Source organism: Coffea eugenioides, chromosome 1 (genome assembly GCF_003713205.1).
Source record: "Coffea eugenioides isolate CCC68of chromosome 1, Ceug_1.0, whole genome shotgun sequence".
NCBI lineage: Eukaryota > Viridiplantae > Streptophyta > Magnoliopsida > Gentianales > Rubiaceae > Coffea > Coffea eugenioides.
This window is the reverse complement of record NC_040035.1, coordinates 29,964,408-29,989,689: the sequence shown is the minus strand read 5'-3', so window position 1 is coordinate 29,989,689 and position 25,282 is coordinate 29,964,408. Positions and strand designations below refer to the sequence as shown.

Sequence of the window (25,282 nt, the reverse complement as noted above, 5' to 3'; positions counted from 1 at the left end):
CCATGCCCAACGACAATAAAAACGGTCAGTGGGATAAAACCCGAGCCTGCCGAGGTTGGAGGGATAAAACCCATGCCCAACGAAATAAAAACGGTCAGTGGGAAGGTTGGAGGGATAAAATGAAGTGGGATAAAAAGCCTGCCGGTTGGAGGGATAAAACCCATGCCCAACGACAAAAAAACGGTCAGTGGGATAAAACCCGAGCCTGCCGAGGTTGGAGGGATAAAACCCATGCCCAACGACAATAAAAACGGTCAGTGGGATAAAACCCGAGCCTGCCGAGGTTGGAGGGATACAACCCATGCCCAACAAAAATAAAAACGGTCGGAATGAAAACTCAAATTCTATGCTATCAAACTGAAAGATCAGACTGTATGTTGCTTAAAAGGTAATAAAACAAGAAAACTTACCTGGTGGACTTGCAACTCTTTTGATTCTTCAAACTTTAAAGAAAAGGGAATACTGATTTTTTCTTTCCTCAGAAATACATAGCAAAACTTGGAGTTCAATCCTTCTATCGTTTGCCCCAGTGTGAATCATGCTCAACCAACCCAGTATTGTGTCACATAATTTTTCTGCAAACAAAGAAAGAAACAATCGTAACAGAAACACTACCACCACCATGTGATCCCTTTGCCTTGAGAGCCTTGTAAACATGAGCTTCAATATCAATAAACCGCTTCTTTAGGTTCGGTCAACAACCTCTTCAGAATCTTTGCAACCGTCAAATGTCAGTCATCCAGACTTTGTTACCATTAGATCCTCAATTTCATGACCCCTTTGGGATAAATTATAGGGGATTGTCTTTTGAGTGAGACCCAATAAATGAGAAACATAAACAATTAAAAAATGTATTATTTCATCATGCAATAATGTTAATATGAAATAAGTAATGATACAGAATAAATAAATAAAATGGTAAACAGAACAGTAAAACAAAATTAGTGAATTTTTTGGAATATAGGTCCAAGGATCAAAAGTTGGGTTCATATTTAGAGGACGGCCTTTGATGAGGACAAATGCTCCTACTGACCCCTTCGACGTCATCCATTTTGGAATTCATTGTCGGCAAAAGAACAACAGTATGAAAGAGACCCAAATCAACATAGTCACCAGCTTTCAGACCTCAGCATCTTCTTCTTAGTTGTTGATTCTTTTGTAATCCAAAACCCTACCTCAGCGCCCTTTCGGGTTTTCACTAAGGTTACCCCCACCCCTTTTTTTATTCTTCTCTTTTCTCTTTTTTTTGTTTTTTTTTATTTTTCTCTTTTCTCTTTTTTTTGTTTTTTTTTTGTTCTTTCTTTTTATTTTTTTCTTTTTTAGGAGGTGCCCTTTCAGGTTTTCACCTAGAGACATAGACAAGACAATTTTAACCCCAACTGGATCAATCCAGTCGTATTTTGATAATGAGTAGCATCAGTGAGACAATTTTCTCTGATATATTTCAGCAAAATTGTATTTACATCATTTGCCAATTGATTATCAAATTTTTTTTTTTTTTCAAAAATACTGCAAAAGATAAAAGTCGGCAATTTTGGTTCTTGTGATTAGGATCGGATAGAGTAGCAAAGGAAGGGTTAAGGCTTGAAAGGCTTGGCAGCGGATCATATGATGGGTTTGCAATCATTTGAGATAGCATTCTTTCAAAACTTACCCCGATCTCGGGTGAGAAAGAGATAAAATTTGCCCCAGTTTAATTCTGACCGAAGCTCTATTTTTTTTTATTTTCTTCTTTTTTTTCTTTTCTTCTCTATCCCTTTTTTTTATTTTTTTATTTTGTTTTCTTGGAAACAAAATTGCCCCAGTATGGGGTTAGTGATCTTGAGAAACTGCCAAGCGAAAAAGGAAAATGGTTATGAAAAGTCAAAGGGAAAAATAAATTAGGGATTGAATATTGAAATGAAAAAATGAGAGGAAGTATGCCTTAAATCCGTCTCTTGCAGTATTTTTAAAGAAAAATTTTTATAATCAAATGAAAAACTTTTTGCACATGTCTGCATTGATTGGTTGGGGAAAAACTTGACCGTCCATTTCCATAAGGATAAGCGCTCCTCCGGATAGTACTTTCTTAACAATGAATGGTCCTTGCCAATTGGGAGCAAACTTCCCTTTAGCCTCATCTTGCATTGGAAGAATCCGTTTCAAAACCTTATCTCCAACTTCAAACAAGCGGGGCTTGACTTTCTTGTTGTAAGCCCGAGCCATTCGTTGCTGATAACATTGTCCATGGCAGACGGCATTCAACCTCTTTTCATCAATCAAAGACAATTGCTCCTGACGTTCTCTGACCCATTCAGCTTCTTCTATCTGAGCTTCCATCAGAATGCGTAAGGAAGGAATTTCAACTTCTGCCGGTAGTACTGCTTCCATTCCATACATAAGAGAGTAAGGAGTTGCACCAGTAGAAGTTCTGATAGTAGTTCTGTAGGCCATCAATGCGTAAGGCAGCTTCTCGTGCCAATCCCGGTGTGCTTCAGTCATCTTACGAATGATTTTCTTCAAGTTCTTATTTGCGGCTTCGACGGCTCCATTCATCTGAGGCCTATAAATGGCAGAATTTCGATGTCTGATCTTGAACTGTTCACATAATCCATCCACCATATCATTGTTGAGGTTTTTGGCATTATCAGTGATCAACGTCTCTGGTACCCCAAAACGACAGATGATATTATTTCTCAAGAAATCCGACACCACTTTTTTAGTCACATGCTTATAGGACGCGGTCTCAACCCACTTGGTGAAATATTCAATTGCCACTAAGATGAATCGATGCCCATTTGAAGCAGGAGGATCAATAGTTCCGATCACATCCATTCCCCAGATCGAACATGGCCATGGAGCAGTCATACTATGCAATTCTGTAGGAGGAGCACGTATAACATCACCATGCATCTTACACTTAACACACTTTCTAACAAAATCTACACAGTCATGCTCCATGGTTATCCAAAAATATCCTGTTCTCATGATCTTCTTAGCCAGTAGATGCCTATTCATGTGTGGCCCACAAACCCCACTATGCACTTCTTTCATCATATAATCGGCTTCCTCTTCATTGATACATCTTAGAAGGCCCAAATCAGATGTTTTCTTGTATAGCACTTCTCCATTCAAGAAAAATCTTGCTGACATTCTGCGTAAAAAACTTTTTGCAACAGCATCAGCGTCAGGAGGGTAGGATCCCGTTTTCATGAATTCCTTAATATCATTGTACCAGGAGCGACCATCAGTGACCCTTTCCGCAACCAGACAATGCGCTGGCCTATTCTGAAGCTGAATCTGTATAGGTTCAATCACCAATTCATCTGGATGTTGGATCATCTAAGACAGAGTAGCTAGGGCATCAACAAAGGCATTACGAGTACGAGGAATATGTCTGAGTTTCAAATTCCTGAATTTGCTGGCCAAACTAAGCAAGTTACAATGATACAGCATAATTTTTGAATCCCGAGTTACCCACTGCTTAAGCGTCTGGTGCACCAGTAAATCGGAATCACTGAATGCTATCAGATCCTTGATCTCCATGTCCAATGCCATTTTCAATCCAAAAATACAAGCTTCATACTCAGCCATGTTATTGGTACAAGGAAACCGTAATTTGGCAGTAGCAGGATAGTGTTTTCCCTCAGGCGATACTAAAACTGCTCCAATTCCAGCTCCAAAAGAATTTGACGCACCATCGAAAAATAACCTCCATCCAGGATACTGCTCACTCATGTCCTCAACTGCTCCAACGAGCAGAATTTCCTCATCAGGAAAATAGGTATGTAATGGCTGGTAATCATCATCCCTTGGATTTTCTGCCAAATGATCTGCTATGGCTTGACCCTTGACTGCTTTTTGTGTTGTGAAGACAATGTCGAACTCGGAAAGGATCATTTGCCACTTAGCCATACGTCCCGTGGGCATCGACTTTTCCAACAGGTATTTTAGAGGATCAGAACGGGAAATCAAGTAAGTGGTATAACCGAGCAAATAATGTCTCAGCTTCTGAGCTGCCCATGCTAAAGCACAACAACTTCTATCAAGGAAAGAATAGTTAGCCTCATATGCTGTAAATTTCTTGCTCAGATAGTAGATGGCTTGCTCCTTTCTCCCAGATTCATCACGTTGTCCCAGAACGCATCCAACAGCCTCATCAAGAATAGACAAATACATAATCAGAGGTCTCCCTGGCTGAGGTGGCATTAAGACCGGAGGATTAAACAAGTAATTTTTGATCTTATCAAAAGCTTGCTGACAATCTTCATTCCAATCCATCGACGTGTTCTTTTTCAACAGTTTGAACAGAGGCTCACAGGTAGAGGTTAACTGTGCAATGAATCGGCCAATGAAATTGATCTTTCCAAGAAAACTCTTCACATCTTTTTGACTTTTTGGAATGGGCATATCTCGAATTGCTTTTATTTTCGCAGGGTCTATCTCTATACCCTTTTTGCTGACAATAAAACCCAATAACTTACCCGCCGGAGCTCCAAAAGCACATTTTGCAGGGTTCAACTTCAAATTATACTTCCTCAATCTTTCAAACAGCTTCTTTAAATCAACCAAATGGTCCTCAACCTTCTTGAATTTAATTATGATATCATCCACATAAACCTCCATCTCTTTGTGGATCATGTCATGGAACAGGGTAGTCATTGTCCTCTGATAAGTGGCTCCAGCATTCTTCAACCCAAAAGGCATCACTCGATAACAAAAGGTTCCCCATGGGGTGATAAAAGAGGTTTTTTCTCTGTCCTCTTCTGCCATTAAGATTTGATGATACCCAGCAAAACAATCACCAAAAGATTCAATTTCGTGTCCAGCAGTGTTGTCCAAAAGAATATGAATATTTGGCAAAGGAAAATCATCTTTCGGACTGGCCTTATTCAGATCTCTGTAATCAACACATACTCGCACCTCCCCAGATTTCTTAGGCACTGGCACAGGATTCGATAGCCAGATGGGATAATGAGACACCATGATTATCTTAGCATTGAGCTGTTTCACGATTTGCTCCTTTATTTTGAGACTCATTTCTGGTTTGAATTTACGTGGCTTCTGCTTTACAGGTAAAAAATTTGGATCAGTTGGCAACCTGTGAACCACTATGTCTGTAGAGATCCCTGGCATATCATCGTATGACCATGCAAACACATCTTGAAAAAGCATTAAGAATTCAATCATTTCCTCCTTCTGTTTCCTATTCAAATGAATGCTGACTTTAACTTCTTTAACCTCCGTCTTAGTGCCAATATTGATGATTTCTGTTTCTTCTAAGTTGGGTTTGGGTTTCTCTTCATACTGTTTTAAATCCCTTGAAACAGACTCAAATTCTTCCTCAGTATCGCTCTCGCTTTGAATTTCAGATTGCATGATTTCAAGTTCATGAGAGATATCGAGATTGCAGCCATCGAATTCCAAAATGGTGACATCCAAAGGGTCAAAAGATTTTATTTGTGGCCATCTGAAAATAGAATAGAACATAAGTAATAAACAAATAGCAAATACTGGAGAAGTCTTTCATTTCATTAAATTCAAAATGCATCGAGACTTCACAAAAAGATAAATATACAGACATGATTGCCATTTAAAGACATATTTAACCCAAACCTTTATTTTCGTTTCAGCAATTTTCTTGAACAAAGCAAGTTATATTAACTGAAACAAGAATAAAGGTTTAAAAGATGAAAGCAATTTCTTTTAACAAAAGATCCAGACTACTGTCCTATCTGGATGTGATCTAGACAAAAGACAATCCCCTTAAATTTACCGAAATTCCCTTCGAGAGGGAAGATAATCAGCAGTCCAATTCTGAATAGCTCATTCGGTAATTGGCCAAAATTCTGCATTCTCCGATGGCTCCTCCTCACAAGTGGCCCCGACAAATAATTGAGACAGGTCCACTTCAATCTCCTCCACAGGATTCTTCATTTCTGGCATAATCACCTCTGATGGACGAGGAAAGGTGTGATATAGCGGCGGAACGTTTAAGGCAATTTGCTTACCCTTCTTTTCAGCTTGTTTTCGAGCTTGCATTTCCCTTCTATCCTTAGCAGTCGGATGAAATCCCAATCCAAATGTATCCTTCTGCGTCAGGATCTCTATTGGCTCCAAAATTCCTTGTAATTCCCTCCCAAGACCTTTTCCTATTTCATATCCGCCTCGAATCATCTCCCTAGCCATCATAATACTGGCCTCTGGCAAATCCGATTGAGTCAGCGACTTATCCTTGGATGCCCATCCTACAGAGACGATGTCAGCAACGTGATGAGATGAAGTTAGAGTCCTTTTTATGTTTTCACCATTGAATTTTGTATCAACGATCATGGTACAGTCATCCTCAGCAAACACAGTAATGAGTTGTTCATTCGCAATAAACCTCAACATTTGATGCAGAGAAGATGGCACTGAATTGGAAGCATGTATCCAAGGTCTTCCAAGCAAAATATTGTAAACGCTGGAGAAGTCCATGACTTGGCAAGTAACTTGGAATTGAGCGGGGCCTATCTCCAATACCAGATCTGCTTCACCCATAGATTCCCTCTTTGAACCATCAAATCCTCGAACCACAGTTGCAGATGGACGGAGTTTAATGTCAAGAAATCCAAGTTTGGTGAGAGTGTTCCATGGACAGATATTCAATGCTGACCCATTATCCACTAAAACCCTCGGCAACAGCTTTCCATTGCAGCGAACTGATATATACAAGGCTCTGTTATGCCCGATCCCTTCTGCAGTTAGATCATCATCGGAGAAGGCAATATGATTAGCAGCAAGTACATTCCCCACGATGTTAGAAAATTTATCCACCGGAATATCTTTAGGGACTTGAGCTTCGTTCAGAATTTTAAGCAATGCTTCTCTATGTAGCTCGGAGGTCAAGAGAAGATTCAGAAAAGAAATCTGAGTAGGCATCTTATCCAACTGCTCCACTATTTTGTATTCACTTCTCTTCAGCATCTTCAGAAAATCTACAGCTTCATTTTCAGACACACGATGCTTGGGTGTCGGAGATTTAACCTTGACCCTAGACTGAACATCAATATCGGAATTTTTCATAATTCTCCCAGACGAGGTAATGGTAGATACCTCTTCCTTTAAGCATTTTTTATCTCCAACCAACAGAATAGATTCCTCGTAGTTCCATGGCACCTCTTGCAGGTTATTGACAGGCATTTGTTCCGGAAATTCCAGAATGACAAGCTCTGATATATCCCATTCAAAAGATGGTAGATCCAGAATAAAAGGAGATTTGTCAACCTCAGAAACTCCCCTTTCCATTATAAATGGCTCCTCTTTTTCAAATACAAAAGACTTCAGTTTATCCTCAACATTATCGTTGGCCATGGACTTTTCAGAAGACAATTTTCTCATTCTGGCGTGGTCAGCTTCCATTACGCCAAACGCCTCAGTTTCATCCACAATGTACTGAGTGGGATCGATAAAATCTCCATCAGCGATGATAACTCCCACCGTACTCCCATACTCAGGTAAAGGATTCTTACTGACATTCGGTCCTTGTTCTCCTTTTCTTCTGAGAAGGATGTCTCCAGAGTCAATCATGTCCTGAATCTTATGTTTTAGAGCCCAACAATTGCCAGTGGTATGACCTGGACTTCCAGAATGATAAGCACAAATTGCTTGCGTATCATAACCTGGAGGAATGCCTTTGGGATAAAGTTTGGGAGGAACGGTGCCAATTTTTCCAGCTGCTTTTAACTGCTCATATAGTTGATCAATTGGTCGGCCCAAGTTGGTGAAAGTTCGAAATTGTTTCTGGGTTTGAACTCCATTGGTTTGATAAGGATTTTGAGGAGGGTTATTATTTTGCAGGGTTGGTCTGGAATGGTAATTGGGACGAGTGTGATTTTGAAAAACGGGTTGTGGGGTTGGAGGTAACGGTGAGGTATTCAAGTGATTTGGTCGGGAATGATGGAATTGGGTAGTGGTGTGGTAGACTGGTTGAGAATTGGTGTAATACGGGTGAGGAAAAGAATAGGTGGGATGGTTTCTGGGTCTGAAAGACGGGCCCTGATCCCATATAAAAGCAGTTTCTCCTTCTTTCTTCTTGAATGTGGGCTTTTTACCATTGTTGCTTTGATTTTGTAGAGCATCTAATTGCAACTTTAATGCAGACACATTAACAATCTTCCCTGCCTTGACAAATTCATCGTATTCCTCCAACTTGTTAATAATGGCTGCAAATGAACTTCCAGTCATGCGAAAGATCTCTTCAAAGTAGGGTGGATCGTGAGCTTTGATGAAAGTACGAACAATCTCCTCCTCAGTCATAGGAGGCTCCACTTTGGCAGCTAACTTTCTCCATCGCTTTGCATAGGTCTTGTGATCTTCCGATGGTTTTCTTTTTGTACCCTCCAGTGTCGTTCGTGTTGGCGCCAATTCACAATTAAACTCATATTGCTTCACAAAGGCTGTTGACAAATCCAACCAGGTTTTGACCTCTTCAAACTTCAAATTTGAATACCAATCTAGAGGATCTCCCTCCAAACTTTCCGGAAATAGACGCATAGGCAAACTCTCATCATCCACAGGTTTACCTAACTTGTTGGCAAACATTTTGAGGTGCGTCTTAGGATTTCCAGTTCCATCATACTTGCTGAATTTAGGGGTTTTGAATCCCAACGGTAGCTGAATATCCGGGAAAAGACATAATTCATCGTAGTCCAAACCACCATGCCTGCTCAAACCTTGATTCTTTTTCATAAAGTCATCGAATCGGTCCAACCTTCTTAACAGATCTTTATCAACGGGCGTAGGTTGTTCTTCCATCGCCGCCTTCCCTTGAGATGCAGTATCCAGTACAAAAGGCTCTGCAGTATGGTGGTGGGGCCCCTGAGGGTTGGGGGGAATGTTCAGATTGGTTTGTGGATGGGTTTGAGGGATTTGACTACTGGTTGGGTTTACCAATACATAATTTGGATGCATATAGGAAAAGTCTGAATTTAATCGGGCAAAGGTATTTTCAAGAGGGTTAACGAAAGGAGGAAAGAAAGGTGTTTGGGTATTGGATGTGTGGGGTGGTTGATAGTCTTGTGCAGGTGGGTGATTATCGATAGGTTCTTGGTCGTTTGGGACACCACCACCACTGTTGCTAGCGACCAACTGATTAATTACACGCCTTTGTGCGGCCATTTCAACACTTAACTCATTGAACTTGCCAACCATCTCGCTTAATTGCGCTCCCAATGCTGTGAAGTCCGGTGATGTAACCATAGCAGATCTTTCCGAAGTTTCTGGTACTGAACTCATGTTTACAGACTGTTTCAAAGCTATACTCCGAGATCTAGTGATGATGGGGCTTCTTTGGGTAGCTATTGTGAAAAATACCTGATAGTGGAGAAAAGAAACTAATTTAGGAGTGAATTTTCTGTCAAATTGCTGTAATTTATTCAAGAAAAGAAAAGAAAAACAAACATGAGTTAGTAGATATTTAAATAATTCGGATGCATGTCCTATGGGGGAACCCTTTTCTGCCAAGGGTAAGCCTAATATGATGCAACACTTTCGGAATGAGACCCGTTGATCAAACCTGTTATTGACAATCATTTTGTGAAAAAGGAGAGATTTCATTTCATTGCAAAATACCCAGTACATTTGTTTACATCATGTCACGAAGGCGGTTTCGTACAAGGTCACCAAAATTTCTGAGCCTATCTAGTACAGAATCTCTAGTTTCTCTAGCATACGGAATCTTGACACGTTCGGCTTGATCATGTAATTCCCCACATTTCCGTTTCATCTCTTGGCGCTCTTCTCGCTCCTTTTCATACAACCTTTTATTTTTCTCTGCCCTTTCTTTGTGTGCCTCGACGGATTTCCTCAACTGTAGAACCTCCTTGTCTTTGGCTTCAATGATGACTTTCAACTTCTTGATCTCCTCATATGGCTCACATTGCGACCCCTGCGTGGTGGGGTTTCTTAACCAACCCTCATATTGGGAAGTTGCTACACCCTTCTGTTTGAGCTCCGGAAAATAACTAATGCATCTATCATCGGATATTGTTCTCCAAGCTTCGGTGATTTGGCTCCTCATAGGGATCTCTTTTGGACATAATCCCTTATCAAAAAAGACGGTGACTTCACACAACTCAGTTGCAGACGGTATTCCCTGGATGCGACCTAGTTGTCTGAGAAACCTCTTCGGGGTATATGAGATGATTCCTTGAGTACCCAGCAAAAGAACACATTCTGACACCTTAGTGCGAAGTACTGGTTTAGAACAGTCCGTCCAATCCAATACCCACCTAATGTCATGATCTTGCAACATTTCCAAGTAATCCACATATTCGGATGCGTTCTTCGGTAGACGCTCTTCGTTGACTCTTCTGTGATGTGTAACTATCCAATTGTATCCAACTACCGGCAAGCTATTGGCAATAGATGATCGTCTCCTGAAATGCCCCATGGCCCATATATGCAGAACCAAATTCGCCCCATAAAAGAACTTTTCTCCCTTTTTGCAACTGTTACAGGCTAAAAGAATGTCTGCGAGAATGGTCGGGACTATAGAGCATTGTTTATCCTGGATTCCCAAAAAAAGATCATTCACAATTTTTGCTAATTTGAAAGCTATCTTCTGATCTTTCCTCGGGAAGAAATAGATCCCAGCCATAGCTATTCCATATACTAATGGCCTTTTGTGTTCCCATATGTCTTTGGAAGTGAACGCAAAATCTTTCACATGCCTCTCAAACCCATCGCGTGGTGCAAAACGTTCAAACAGAATATTCACGGCGACGCCCTGCTCTGATCCTCGTAATACTGACTCTTTCAATCCTATGATCTTGCAAAATTCTGCCTTGTCTGAAGTGGACGGAAAAACTAAGGCAGTTCCATGCATGGGTAGATTAAGGAGGCCGGCTACTTCCTCGAGTGTTATAGTCATTTGCCTATTACCTATTCTAAAAGCAGAACACTCTGGGTCCCAAAGATGCACTAAGGCCTCTACCAAATAACCGTGGGTTTGATTTCCTTAAAGTCTCCAATCGGTCCTAAATATTGTGCTACTTGATGCAATTCACTGGGTAGCATGAAGGTAGGCCATCTTTGAACCTCAGTCGGTGGTGTCAACAACTGATGCATGAGTGAGCCAATACCTCATGCATCCATGATAGTTTACCTAGGGTAGAGTCTGCCTTACCCTGTTTAAGACACTATTTACGAGGGGAGGGATCCAATCTCTCTATTCTTTATTGTTTTATCTCTTTGTGCTACAAATGTGTTATGTGTATATTGTCTTATTGAACTAACTTTTCTTGGTTTTTGTCTCCATTGCATTCATAGGTTCCCAAGCCTTCAGACTTAGAAACCAAAGGTCATCAATCCCAAGGTTCGTTGTCGGTGGCTCGAGCGATTCCCCAAACACCGCTACGCACACATCGTGTCACGGCTACGTGTTTGAGTGAATCTATAAAAAATCCTCAATCTTCGATTAAAAACTAAAGGCTATCAACCCAAAGTTTAAAATGGAAGATTGAGTGACCCTTCGGAACATGCTACGCACACATCGTGTCGCGATCACACGTCCAAGTGGGTCACCTAATCCTAATAAGGTGGAGTGGCGTGACAAACCACTAAAGAAAAAAAATGAGGGATAAAAAATAAAATGTATGCACGTATGCTAGTGCTTGGTTTGGAGGGAAGGGATCGAGAACCAACGCGAGACTCTAGGGTATTATCCCCCCCACCCAAATGCAATGCAAAGCGCGTGACAAATAAGTAAATGAATAAACCATTCATCACATGCACGAAAGACAAGGAACGAATACGAGTGTGACATGCAAAACATCCTAAAAAAGAAAAATGCAACCTAAACATCCAAATATGATAAGTAAAAGGGTTAAAAAGAGAAAAGAACAACTAAACCAAGTGCTTGGACTCTCTAGCGTCCCCAGTGGAGTCGCCAAGTTGTCGCGCCCCATTTTTTCGCGATGGAAAAAGAAAGTGTTTATAAAAAGATGTGATTTTATTTTAAAACAAGTGACAAAGGACCTAGAATGGGACTTAAAAGAATGCGACAATTTGGGTCCAAAATTTAGTCTAAAAGGGTTTTTTAGAAAAATAAGAGTCGCCACTTGGTATTGAGTTTTGGTGTACCAAGTCACCCAAAAATAAAGTAAAATAAAATAAAACCCTTTTTGACAACTCCAGGTCTTTGAAAAAACAGAGAAAATGGATTCGGGAGTCACGGTTGAAGAAAGAGAAGGCAAAAGCTCGATTAATTCAAACCTAAGGCACCCTTTCAACCTAGTCGAAGCTAGTTGCGAGTTTTAGTCAAAATTTTCCTAATCTAACCCTTAATTTTATCACATTTGGATGTTTTCTATATGGATGCAAATCTAAATTTATAAAAAAAATCGAAAGGAACAAAATGTTCATTCAAGGGTTTAATTGAACCAATCGCATTAGTTGCGAAGGCCAAAATGATTTCTTGAAAGTATCACGAGTATGCAAATGATGAAAAAGAAAAAAAAAGTTAAATTATATATATATATATATGTGTGTGTGTGTATGAGTGACCAAAGGATAGGAATGCAACATAATGGGTACGGGATACAAAAACTCGTGACATAATTTTCTTATACATGGATTAATAGGGTATTTAAACTAAAAAGTTATAATCACCCATTTCCCATGTTTGAAAAATAATTCTCCTAATATGAACAAGCAAATGAACTAATTTAAATGAAATGCAATTCTAAATGACATGATTAGCACCTATAGAGGGTAGGAGATAATATAATAGGGAATATCATACAAATGAGAAAAGATCCTAAAAATGAAAATATGCATGAAAATGTAGTGAATAGCATACAAAGATGATTCTAGCGCAAGACGACCTAAAAGGGTCTAGCGTTGGACTAGCCCATCTCTAAAAATCCTTACTAGCATTGGACTAGCAAGTAAACGGAGGGAGAAGCCACAACTAGCGTTGGACTAGTGTGGTGACGTCATGCATTAACAATTCATAGTGAAACAAATAAAACATAAATTAAAACAAATAAACACATAAGAGCACGTAGCACATAACATGTAAACATAATATCTAGATGCCAAAATCCTAAAAAAAAACGAATAAAACACATAACACATAAGCCACATAAACACGCAACCTATCTATTACATCGGGGAGCGCCTAACTACAATCTAGAAGGGAAAAATATAATAAAACAAATTCTAATTATCCTATCTATTACATTTTTGAGGTATTTAAATGCCTCTTGAATCATTGTAAAAAAATTAACTAAAACATATATAAGAAAATTTGAATGAATATTTAAATCAAATAAATAAAGCATATAAAAATATAAACACATAGGAACACATAAGAGCACATAAGAGCACGTAATTGACATTGAAATAATAATAAAAATAGGGGTACCTCCCGTTTGAAGTGGTGACTAAGTGGAGTCAAATTGTCCTATTTATACTCACAATGAACAAAAGAATCATGGCACCAATTTAATTGAAAAAATAATAATAAAAGTACTAAATTCACACTAATATGTCAAATGTAAATAAATTTAAGAATATTTAAAAAAATACAAGTTAAACATACTCAAAAAATAACATAATTAGCTATTAAAAAAAGAAGCAATGATAATAAAGAGAGTCAAAATTCACCAGGGACTGAATTGCAAAAAATTGAAAAACTTTTGGGGACAGAAATTATATTTTTCCAAAGTTCAGGGGTCAAAATTAAATGAAAGATAAAATTCAAGGACCAAAATGCAATTAAATTAAGGACCTTAGTGAAACAAATTTAAAATGTTCTGGGCCGAAGTGAAACTACTCCAAAGATCAGGGGCTAAGGTGCAAATTTCGGTTTCTGATTTGGGAGAAAAAGGCCATCGGACCATATTTTTATTTATTTGGGCCGGACACTACTTAAACCCAGCCGAAACCCAAAAGAAACGAGCAGGCCAGCCCGTCTTTTTATCCCTCAAGCCCAACCAAAACCCAAAAAAAATAAACCAAAACCCATTTTCAAAACCCAACCAAAACTACCACAAACTCTCCTAAAAAAAAACATTAGCCCAAACCCCTTTTTTTTTCCTTCTTTCTTTCTTTCCTTTCTTTTCTTTCTTTTCTTTCTTCCCCAATCGTTTCTTAAGCTTCAGCTGGCGGTCACCGGCGACTTTTCCAGTCACAAAAATTTCTCAAAATACACCTCCCCACTCCATTTTTCGCGTAGGTTTCATTTCCGGAATTAGTTTTTACAAAAGATGATCCAGAAGTGGCCAAAATATCAAAATACAGTCCAGTTTTCAATTTTTAAAACACCCAAATCTTCACCAAAAAAATATAAAATTTATGCTAAAACACTCCTTATAGCTTCTACATTACAACTATAATCTTAGTTTGACAAATAAACAACAACAAAATGATGCATTAAGTCAAAACAGCCTCAAAAAATGAAGAAAATTATTTTAATGCTTATAAGGCTCAAAAATTCCAAAATATTTAGATAACCCAACATTTTCAGACCTACACTAGCAAACGGTCACCTATTTTGACAAGAAAAACATGCACAATGTTCAGCTTTTAATTCATTTTCCATTTTGGCATTTTTACAAATACCTAACATGCATTCACAGAAATCATCTTTTTTTTTAATATTTATTCATGGCTTGTCCCAAAAACTTCAACAACACCACAATAGCAATAAAAATCAGTGAAAGGAAGAGACAAATAGGTAGCCAAACATGCATTTAATCTAATTAATTAAAAAAGGAAAAGCTGGAAAAAAAATACCTCAATGAGGTTGTGGTCCCTTGACTAAAATTTTGAGGAAGTTCCAAGCTCTTTGTCCAACCGGCGGCTGCCTCCTTGTGTCTGGATAGTGTGTGGGTGTGTTGTGTGAAGTGAGCAAAGAGAGGGATATGGCCGAGAGAGTGAGGGAGCTTTCTTTCTTTTTTGTTCTGTTTTCTTTCTTCTGCCCAGTCCGAGAAAGGGAGAGAGTTGGGGAGTGCTTTTTGTTTCTTTTTTTTTGTGGCTTCTCTTCTGTGATAGGGAGAGCCGAGTGAAGAGTTTTTTTTTCTTCTTGTTATGTCCGTCTGTCTGTGAGAGGCCAAAGAGTCGATATTGGGAGAGAAAAAGAGGAGCTTGTGTGTGTGTTTGGTCAAAATGATTATTTTTTACCAAATGACAAGAAAGTTGAGTGTAGGAATGGGTTAAGTGTATTTTGTGGGGAAAATGATGAAAATGTGTAAGTTTAGTAATAATTTGATTTTGACTTGATTTTTTTTTATTTTTTTTTATTTTTGTTGTTTTGTTGTTTTGTCTTCTTTTTTTTTTTTAAACAAACCTGCAAAATTGAGAAAAATGCACATTAAAATGCTAAAAAATAAATAATTCATTAAATAGAAAATTTTGAGAAAATATTAAAAATCGACAGAAATTTGGTGTCTACAAATATTGATCGGCCCAAAGGAAAGTCAATATTTAATAAAATTACATGTGCACTTGTGGTAATAAACATGTGATAATTATTCGGCTTTTTCATGTGAATTATAAATTGGCCCAAAGGAAAATTTATTTTTTTTGACATGTTATTATTGTCAGTGTTTATTACTACGCCATGACATCACTTAGAAGTTAATATTTTATCCAAAGATAAAATATTAATGGAATATCAGTATCTTGAGATGGGGTTACCTTTATTTAAATTTATTATTGTTTTGGTTCATGTGAGTTTGTTTTAATTATATTATGTTTTCTGTTCGGTTGCGAATGATCTTACAAATATTACTTCTAACATCAATAATATTCCTATGCTGAATGCCACAAACTTCAAGTCTTGGAAAGAAATTCTTTTGATAGTACTTGGAGTAATGGATCTCGACCTTGCGTTAAGAGATGATTCTCCCCTACCTCTTACAGATCAGAGTACCTCTGATGAAAAGAAAGAAAAATAATGAAAGATGAGAGAGATCGAATCGTTTGCATCTGATGATCATTAAAAAGGCCGTTCCAGAAGCATTTAGGGGAACAATGTCAAAAACGATGGTAACCGCTAAAGAGTTCCTTCAGGACATTGAAAAAAGGTTTGTCAAGAACGAAAAGGCTGAAGTTAGTACGCTCTTAACACGCCTAATTTCGATAAAATATAGTGGTAAAGGTAATATCAGAAAGTACATTATGGAGATGTCTCATCTTGCCTCAAAATTGAATGCACTTAAATTGAAACTCTCCGAAGAGTTACTAATGCATTTGATTTTAATATCTCTTCCTACACAGTTTAGTCAGTTTAAGGTGAATTACAACTGTCAAAAAGAGACTTGATCTCTAAATGAACTCATCTCACACTGTATAGAGGAAGAGGAAAGATTGAAGCAAGATCAGACAGAAAGTGTCCATCTGGTGTCAGCTGCTAATAATAAAAGTAAGGGACTTAAGAGAAAGAAGGAAAAAGGAGCTGCAGGTACAACGTCACAAAAGAAACAACAAAAGAAATCGGATGACCCGGAAAAGAATAGTTATTTCTTCTATGGAACTAAAGGGCATAAAAAGAAACGTTGCACCAACTATCACGCTTGGCGTGCTAAGAAAGGTATGCTTCTTAATTTGGTTTGTTCTGAGGTTAATTTAATTTCAGTACCTAGACACACATGGTGGTTAGATTCTGGTGCAATAACTCATATCAGTGTGTCTATGCAGGGTTGCCTGAATTGCCGAAAGTCTAATCATAATAAAAAATATATCTACGTGGGCGATGGCAAAACAGTTCAAGTTGAGACAATTGAAGTTTTTAGATTATTATTAAATACCGGATTTTATTTGAATCTCAATGAGATATTTGTTGTACCGTCTTTTTGACAAAATTTGATTTCTATTTCAGCTTTAGACAAATTTGGTTATTTTTGTTCATTTGAAAATGAAAATTTTGAATTGTTTCATGATTCAAAATTGGTTGGTTCTGGTTCTTTAATGCACTACGATAATCTATATTTAATTGATACAATTGCCTCATTTAATGAATCTCTGCATTTGAGTACTAGAGGAGTAAAGAGAAAATTAACCAATGAGAATTCAGTTGCATTACGGCACAAAAGATTGGGGCATATCTCCAAACGGAGAATGGAAAGACTTGTGTCAAATGAAATTCTCGACCCCTTAAATTTCATAGATTTTGATGATTGTGTTAACTGTATAAAGGGGAAACAAATCAATAAAAAGAGATTTGAAACCAATAGGTTCTCAGATGTCTTAGAACTTATACATACAGATATTTGTGGACCATTTCCTACATCTATTTAGAATGGTCAACAATGTTTTATAACATTCATAGACGATTTTTCAAAATATGGTTACATATATCTTATTTCAGAAAAGTCACAGTCACTGGACGTGTTCAAAAATTTTAAGGCTGAAGTTGAGAGTCAACTCAACAAAAGAATTAAAAGTGTCAGATCTGACCGTGGTAGTACATACTATGGTAGATATGACGGCTCAGGTGAACAACGTCCAAGACCATTTGCTAAATACCTAGAGGAATGCGGTATCGTTCCATAATACACTATGCCGGGTTCAACCACTATGAAGGGTGTAGTTGAAAGACGAAATAGAACGTTTAAAAACATGGTAAAGAGTATGATATGTCATTCTACCTTACCAGAATCACTCTGGGGAGAAACATTTAAGACTGCAGCATATATTCTTAACAGAGTTTCAACTAAATCAACTATCAAAATCCCTTATGAGATTTGGACAAGGAAAAAGTCCAATTTAAAGCATCTGTATGTTTGGGGATGTCCAGTTGAGGCAAGACCTTACAGGCCAAATGAAAAGAAACTAGATTCAAAAACAGTTAGTTGTTATTTTATTGGATACTCTGAAAGATCCAGATGTTACAAGTTTTATGATCCCACAACTAAATCAATTTTTGAGACAGAAAATATCCGATTATTTGAGGATGTCGAGTTTGGGGAAGAAAATACAGTAATGGACATTGTTTTTAAAGAGGAATATATTAATATTCCCACAGGTGTCATTGATCTTGCTCACGATCCTATTCTTGAACTTGATCATGACATAACAAATCAAGTTAATGTCGAAGAACAAACTGTTATAGAAGAACAAACTCTTCCTCTCCAAGAACCAGTGCCATTAAGAAGATCCACTAGAGAAAGGAGAAGTGCAGTGTCAAATGATTATATTATTTTTTCTCTAAGAACATGAGGATGACTCTGGATTGATGGAAGATGATCCAATCAACTTCCATCAAGCCATGAAAAGTTCAAATTCTTAAAAGTGGATCGATGCCATGAATGAGGAGATTAAATTCATGAAGGAAAATAATATTTGGGATCTTGTCCCATTGCCAGAAGGAGCGAAATTCATTAGCTGTAAATGGATATTTAAAATAAAAAATGATTCGAAAGGCAATGTGGAAAGATACAAAACTCGTCTTGTCGCTAAGAGATTTACATAAAAAGAAGGTATCGACTATAAAGAAACCTTTTTTCCGGTCTTTTCAAAGGACTCCTTTAGAATTATCATGGCATTAGTGGCGCATTTCAATCTTGAGTTACATTAGATGAATGTAAAGACAGCGTTTCTCAATGGTAACATTGATGAAACGATTTATATAGTGCAACCAGAAAATTTTGTATCAGGAGATCCAAAGGATATGGTTTGCAAACTTAAAAAATCCATTTATGGGCTCAAACAAACGTCTCGACAATGGTATTTCAAATTTCATCAAGTGATCATCTCATTTGATTTTGAAATGAATTTAGTAGATGATTGTATATACTATAAGTTCTGTGGGAGCAAGTATATTTTTCTAGTATTGTACGTTGATGACATTTTGCTTGTCAGCAACGATATGGTCTATTGCATGAAACCAAGAAATTTTTAACTAAAAATTTTGAGATGAAAGATTTTGGTGATGCATCTTTTGTGTTAGACATACAGATACATAGGGATCGCTCTCGGGGTATTTTAGAACTATTACAAAAGGGCTATATCGAAAAGGTCTTAAAAGGTATGGCATGCAAAATTGTAAATCAGGTGACACCCCTGTGACTAAAGGAGACAAATTTAGTCTTGAACAATATCCTAAGAATACTTTTGAGGAAAAAGAGATGCAAAAGATTCCTTATGCATCAGCAGTAGGGAGTCTAATGTATGTTCAAGTATGTACGCGTCCGGATATTGCGTAAATTATTAGAATGTTGGGTAGATATTTAAGTAATCTTGGATTAGATAATTGGAAAGCAATCAAACGGGTCTTACGGTATTTACAGAAAACAAAAAATTACATGCTCATGTATCGGAAGTCAGATGAGCTAGAGATCATTGGGTATACTAATTCTGATTATACGGGATGCCAAGATACTATGAAATCAACGTCAGGCTATGTCTACTTGTTGGCTGGAGGTGTCATATTCTGGAAGAGTGCTAAACAGTCCCTCATAACATCTTTCACTATGGCTGTAGAGTTCATAACTTGTTATGAGGCATCCAACCATGGAATTTGGCTGCGAAATTTCGTCACCATATTACATGTAATGGATAGTATTGAAAGACCATTCAAATTATTTTGTAACAATAAATCAGCAGTCCTATATTCCAATAATAACAGGAACTCAATCTAAACACATAGATATCAAGTTCCTGACTGTTAAAGAAAGAGTACAAAGTGAACAGTTATTGATAGAGTATATCGGGACAAATTCCATGATTGCGGATCCGCTTACTAAGGCATTCCCATCCAAAATGTTTCATGAGCATATTGCTCGTATGGGTGTCATGTTATTAAACGATGTACAGTTTTGGTGGAAGTTTGTTATTTTAGATGTTCTTATGATACCTTTCGGTTATTAATGATTTAAGAATATTTTATGCATAAATAAAGTTTGAATTTATTTTACACTCTAACTTTGGTATGATTTGATTTCATCAAAATTTGAGTGGACCAGTTGGAAATAGGCATGTTATGATTACATTATATGAAATTTTCATACTACACATCCACATCATGATTCATGTCATTTAATTATATCAATATATGTAACCATTGATGGATCGAGTTACGAAATTGTAACAAAAGCCGCTTTGATCCTATGTTGGTATGATTGATGGATCGAATTGATTACAGATATATTGTGGTAATGACAATAAAGTTGAACTCATATGGTTAATTGCAAAACATAATTATAAGGTTACACATATAGTCCAAGTGGGAGATTGTTGGATCCTTAATCCAGCGTTGGATTTATATGTGAATAATTATGTAATTCAAACTGTCAAATAAAATTAAATCCAATTAAAATGATCAAATATGATTTGAATTTAATGTATCTAATAGGATGTGGACCTTTAATGTGTAGAGACTTAAGGGTTTCTATTTTTATGATGGGCTGAAATAGGGTTCCGAAGGGTAACAGGAATGTTACCTATAAATAGGGTTATAGTCCCCAGGTCACATGTATCATTCTATTGTCGTATTTTCTAGTACCACAAAATAGCTCTTTCCTGATATCCCATCGTCAGGAAAGATACCAAAGAGATACTAAAGGGCTCTCTCAAGAATTGACAAATACGTGTTGATCTGGAAGGCCACCCCAATATTTTTGGAGATTCAAATATCAGTTTGTCGATATGAATTCAGGTACGCTTCTGCAATTTTATCGTTAATTTATTTCTTAATAATCACCATATAGATTTTGGATTTAATAGGTGATAGTTTTCACCAAAGGCTTAATTTAGGCAACTACCCTAACAGGACCGTGATAAAATTTCTCCCAAACATCACCATGACCTTCCATAAGCATGATTTGTTCTACACCCCGTACTCCTGTGGCCCGAGTAACGAAGGAAAGGAAATGTCTAGCCAGGTACCCAAAAGAAATATTCCTTCTTTTCATCTTGTTTCTTTACTAGTTTTGGGGGTGGATTAATTTGTGGCCAGACAACAGTTTCTGGATAAGAACATAAAAGTGTATTCTTTATATCCGTTGTCTTGAAAGCCGGACTGGATCGGCCAGTTCGATCAGTTAGACCACGAATAATTCATAACTTCAATTCGGTTCATATTTTGGGTTGATCGAATTTAAAAATGGTAAGAATCATTTGAACCGTGTGAACCAGATTGAATCGTTGAATAGTCCTTTTTTTGTTTTTGTATATTAAATTGAAAAAAATGTTAAAAAAAGAATAGGATTTCTTTAACCTTAAAAACTAATTATTAAACGCAACATCTGCTCATTTTCTTCTCATTTTTTGCCTCTTACCAAGTTTGCATCTCTATTTTCTATTTTCCTGACTTCCTCCGAACTCCAAACTTCTCTTTTTTTTTAAGTTGCAATCTCTATATCCCAAAAATGTGAATTAAAATTTAAACTCACAATGTCAAATTTTCATAGACTTAAATTTTGTATAATTTCAAAATATTGTGGTATTTTTGGCTTGGATTTAAGATTATTTTTTTAGTAGATACAATTGAGATTGGGATGAAATTTATTTGTTTCAACTTATAATTCAAAAAAAGTATTTGTGAAAATCTAAATTCTTTGAAAATATTAAATTTTTTATCATATAAAGTCTTAAATTAATTCATTACATGTCTTATTTTGTGCATATATATTTATATAAATTATTTTTAAGAAATTTTATTGAACCAGAATTGAATTAGTCCGACCGGTTGAATTTTGATCCGAACACCTCGTCGGTTCAATTAACGGTCCAAATTTTAAAACATTGTTTATATCATGACGACCTTCCATAAGCACGATTTGTTCTATGCACCGTAGCAATGGAAATGTCGGGCCAAGTACTGAAAAGAAATATTCCTTCTTTTGAGGTACGTTTGTTTCGCTGTAAAATATTTTCTGGGAAAAGATTTTTCCAACTTCCAATGTTTGATTAGATTTAAGTTATTGAAAATATTTTCACAGGTAAAACTATTTCCTCCCACCAATGTAAAACAACTTCCATTTAGATATCACTAAAGGCTCGTCTTACTGAGTTAAGTACTCTTTTAGATTAGGAGAAATAATAGGGAATGTTAAACAAAGTGACTGTAGACGAGGTATCTCTAGAAAGTCCACCATTGACACATCACCTTTCCTCTCTCTCCTTATCTTGTCTCTTCCCTTCCTCTTGCTCCGTCCCCGTTAGTTCTTTCCAAACTCCAATCCAAGAAACCCAACACTTGCAGGAAATTGACACATGTACACACTTGTAAGCTGCAAAACCATTTACATCCTTATGACTCTCATGGATCAGTTGCAAATATATATTGGAATATAAAACCATAAGAGAAAATCCAGATATAAATAAAGAATTTGGTGGGCGAGAAGAGATAATTGATACTGACTACTTATACGAAGGTGAGAAAAGATACCTCAGAATGAATCAGATCGGGTGGAGATGGTGGATAACAAGAAAAGGTGGTAGGGATTCGGTCGAGTGCTTATAGAGAGGATCGACGGTGGTGGTATTCCCATCAAGTCATTTGGTGGGGCACGGAGGGATTTTGATAGTTATTACCTATGAATCTATGATGAACAAAACTGATAGATTCTCAAATTTATTGACCATGAGAATTTTTTTTCCAAATAGTGTAACCAAACCTCAGAAAATCTAACAAAACTACTCATTTTCGGGGAGAATAATTTTTAGAGAAGATATTTTTACACCCAACCAAACAGATTTGTTTCTTTACTAGTTTCAGGCGGATTAATTGGTGACCAGACAATTAGCATCGATTTGATCGTTCCTGGATAAGGACATAAAAGTATATTTTTTTGACTGGTTTCTCTTTCGAGCAATGGTCAATGGAGATTCGATAATGAAAAAGTGACAGCAATAGAATTCGACTTCAAAAAGTTGATACAACGTTATACTTGTATAACGTTTTACGTGCACTACTTGCTTGTTGGCTTGCACTTTGCTCATGAAAGTTTGGAAGTACTAGTGTTGTTCAACATGTATCGACGAACACAGGAATCAGTAGTGCTACAAAGGGAAAATTGTCATTCTACCTCCCTTATTTTTTATTTCGTTTCCAACTTGGTCTCATACTTGTTATGGAAAATCAATTTAGTCCCTAACTTTCAAAATTAGGACCGGTGAATGACTGAAAATTAGAGAGAAGGCAGTGAAATTTATTATTTTGGTCCCTTATGTTTGGGATCCATATCAGTGGCCCTTTATGTTATGTCGAAAGTAATGTAGCCCCTTTTGACGTCCTACCGATACGAGACTATCAATACATTGCGCTATTGGTAGTAGCTTGGGGCAATGACGTAGCTCATTGATACGAAATATGGGCCGCTTATGGGCCATGTTTTGGCCTGCAAGAGATTGAATCTTTTAGTAATAGTTAGTAGTTTATTTTCTAGATTTCTATTTTATTTGCTAGGAATAAATTCGGTCCAAGACCTCATGTTGAGTTGGATCCGATTTATAGAATCTAGGCTCACTATAACTTAAGTTGGTTAATTAGCTTTTATTGGGTTATATTGGGCCAGCTTAAAGCTTTCATTGGATCGATTATAAGCTGACCATTAGATAGTGGATTTGAGTAGTGGAATCGGGCCAAAGGCCTAGCCTAGCCGAGTTAGGGTTTTCAAGTCACTTTAGGTTTTCAAGTTGTAAGGCTATATATAGCCTAGGTTTTCATTCATTAAAGGGGAATTCAGATTTTATAAAATATATGTGAGTTATTTCACTCTCTCTTGCCTCAAGAGAATTTCCTTTGAATACTTGAGAATCAATCTCAAGTTGTTCAACGAACTTATCAATCAAGTAGTCTCCTTGATTGTGGCGTTCTTCTATCTATACTTTTGGTTCACTAAAGTGGCTAGTCGTGGGTTAAGGAATCTCCTTAGTTCGTGGCTCGTGATTCTAGAAGGGTCAAAGTTCCGCAAAACATCCCAACTTGGTGTTCGTCTAGATCCGTCTCACATCAGTTGGTATTCAGAGCTAGTCGACGACATCAAGTATATCCCGTTGAGTTTGTTCGTAAGCTTCCTAGTCAATTTTATTTTGCAAATCTGGTCGTGTCTCTCTTTGTGTCAAGTCCGATTGTTATTACAAAAAAAAAAAAAAAAGGTACTGTAGCATCGTACTGTTCATCGCTACTGTAGCGATACTGTTCACCACGCGCACTGTAGCGATACTGTTCATCGCTACTGTAGCGACACTGTTCATCCCGAAAAAAAAAACTTTTGTTCATAACTTGTGTTTCTTTCTTATTTTGGTGTCTTGTTATATTGTTCTTGAAGTTTTGTGTTGGTTTAGAGTAAAAAAAAAAAATCCAGCCGCTAGGGTTTCCTTGGGCGCAAGTTTCTTGCCAAATCTGTCCAAACTTTAGTTTATTCCACCAAGTTGTTTTAATTAATTTCCTAAACTGATTTTGTGGTTGAACTTGTTTGGGGTTGGAATCTTGGAGAGGGACTACCATAATCTAGGGTTTCTTGAAACTAATCTTGAAGTCTTGAAACTTTGATACATGTCTTGATAATTATTGGAGGATTGAAGGAGAACATTGGATTGACATTAAATTCTGGAATTCTACCCAAAAAAAAACAGCCGAGTAATTGTGTGTTCTTAGAGTCAAAAAAAAAAAAACAAACAGAAAAAGGAAAAGAGAAAAGGCATTCGGGTAGCAAACAACAAAGAAGGAAGCCGCACTTTTATTTGCCAAATTCTGTCTTGTTGCACTTGTTCCAACAAACCAGAAAATTACATCAAGAAAAGACTACTCAAAAGTTTTGACCAACCTCCTCTTGAAAATCTTGCACACCTTGAGCCTTGATCACTTGTATCACCCGTTGAGTTTTTTGAGGATCTTGACCATCTTGATTCTTGAAGATTTGCACCTCCCTACGTATAAACAGTTTCTTGTACGTCCTTGCATCCATACGGGGCTTTCTTGGCTTAGGAGTAAACCTCTTGGGAGTTTCTTGAGCAGGCCGCTTGGGGTATTCTTGGGTGACGTTGCTTGTGTCATCTTGTGAAGCCATTGTTTAGCACCAAGCGTCAAAACTGTCCTTGTGTGGAGCAAAGAGGGGAGGGCCGAATTGTTGTTCTTGAGGGAGAGTAAGGGACGAAAATTTTGAGGGGATTTAAGAAGAGGCAATTCTGGAAAATTTTGGGGTTAGGAAGCTACCAAATCTGGAAAAATTTTTAGGAAATTCCAGCCGACTTTGAGGGGAATTTAAAAAGACAAGAAATCTGGAATTTTTTTCGTGGAAGCTATTCTGATTTGATAAGGTAACAAATCTGGAAATTTTCAGCGGTTAGGAAGCTACCAAATTCTGTT

The 25,282-nt window shown here is 37.2% G+C and overlaps 1 protein-coding gene across 1 annotated transcript; it reads right to left on the bottom strand.

Annotated features, from left to right (window-relative positions):
- Window positions 1–1,968: 1,968 nt before the first annotated feature.
- On the bottom strand, window positions 1,969–9,255 carry LOC113770155. Its single transcript, XM_027314544.1, is given in 5 exon segments — window positions 1,969–2,385; window positions 2,494–2,848; window positions 2,936–3,604; window positions 3,680–5,449; window positions 5,882–9,255. Coding segments are annotated over 5 exon segments (6,585 nt in total).
- Window positions 9,256–25,282: the final 16,027 nt, after the last annotated feature.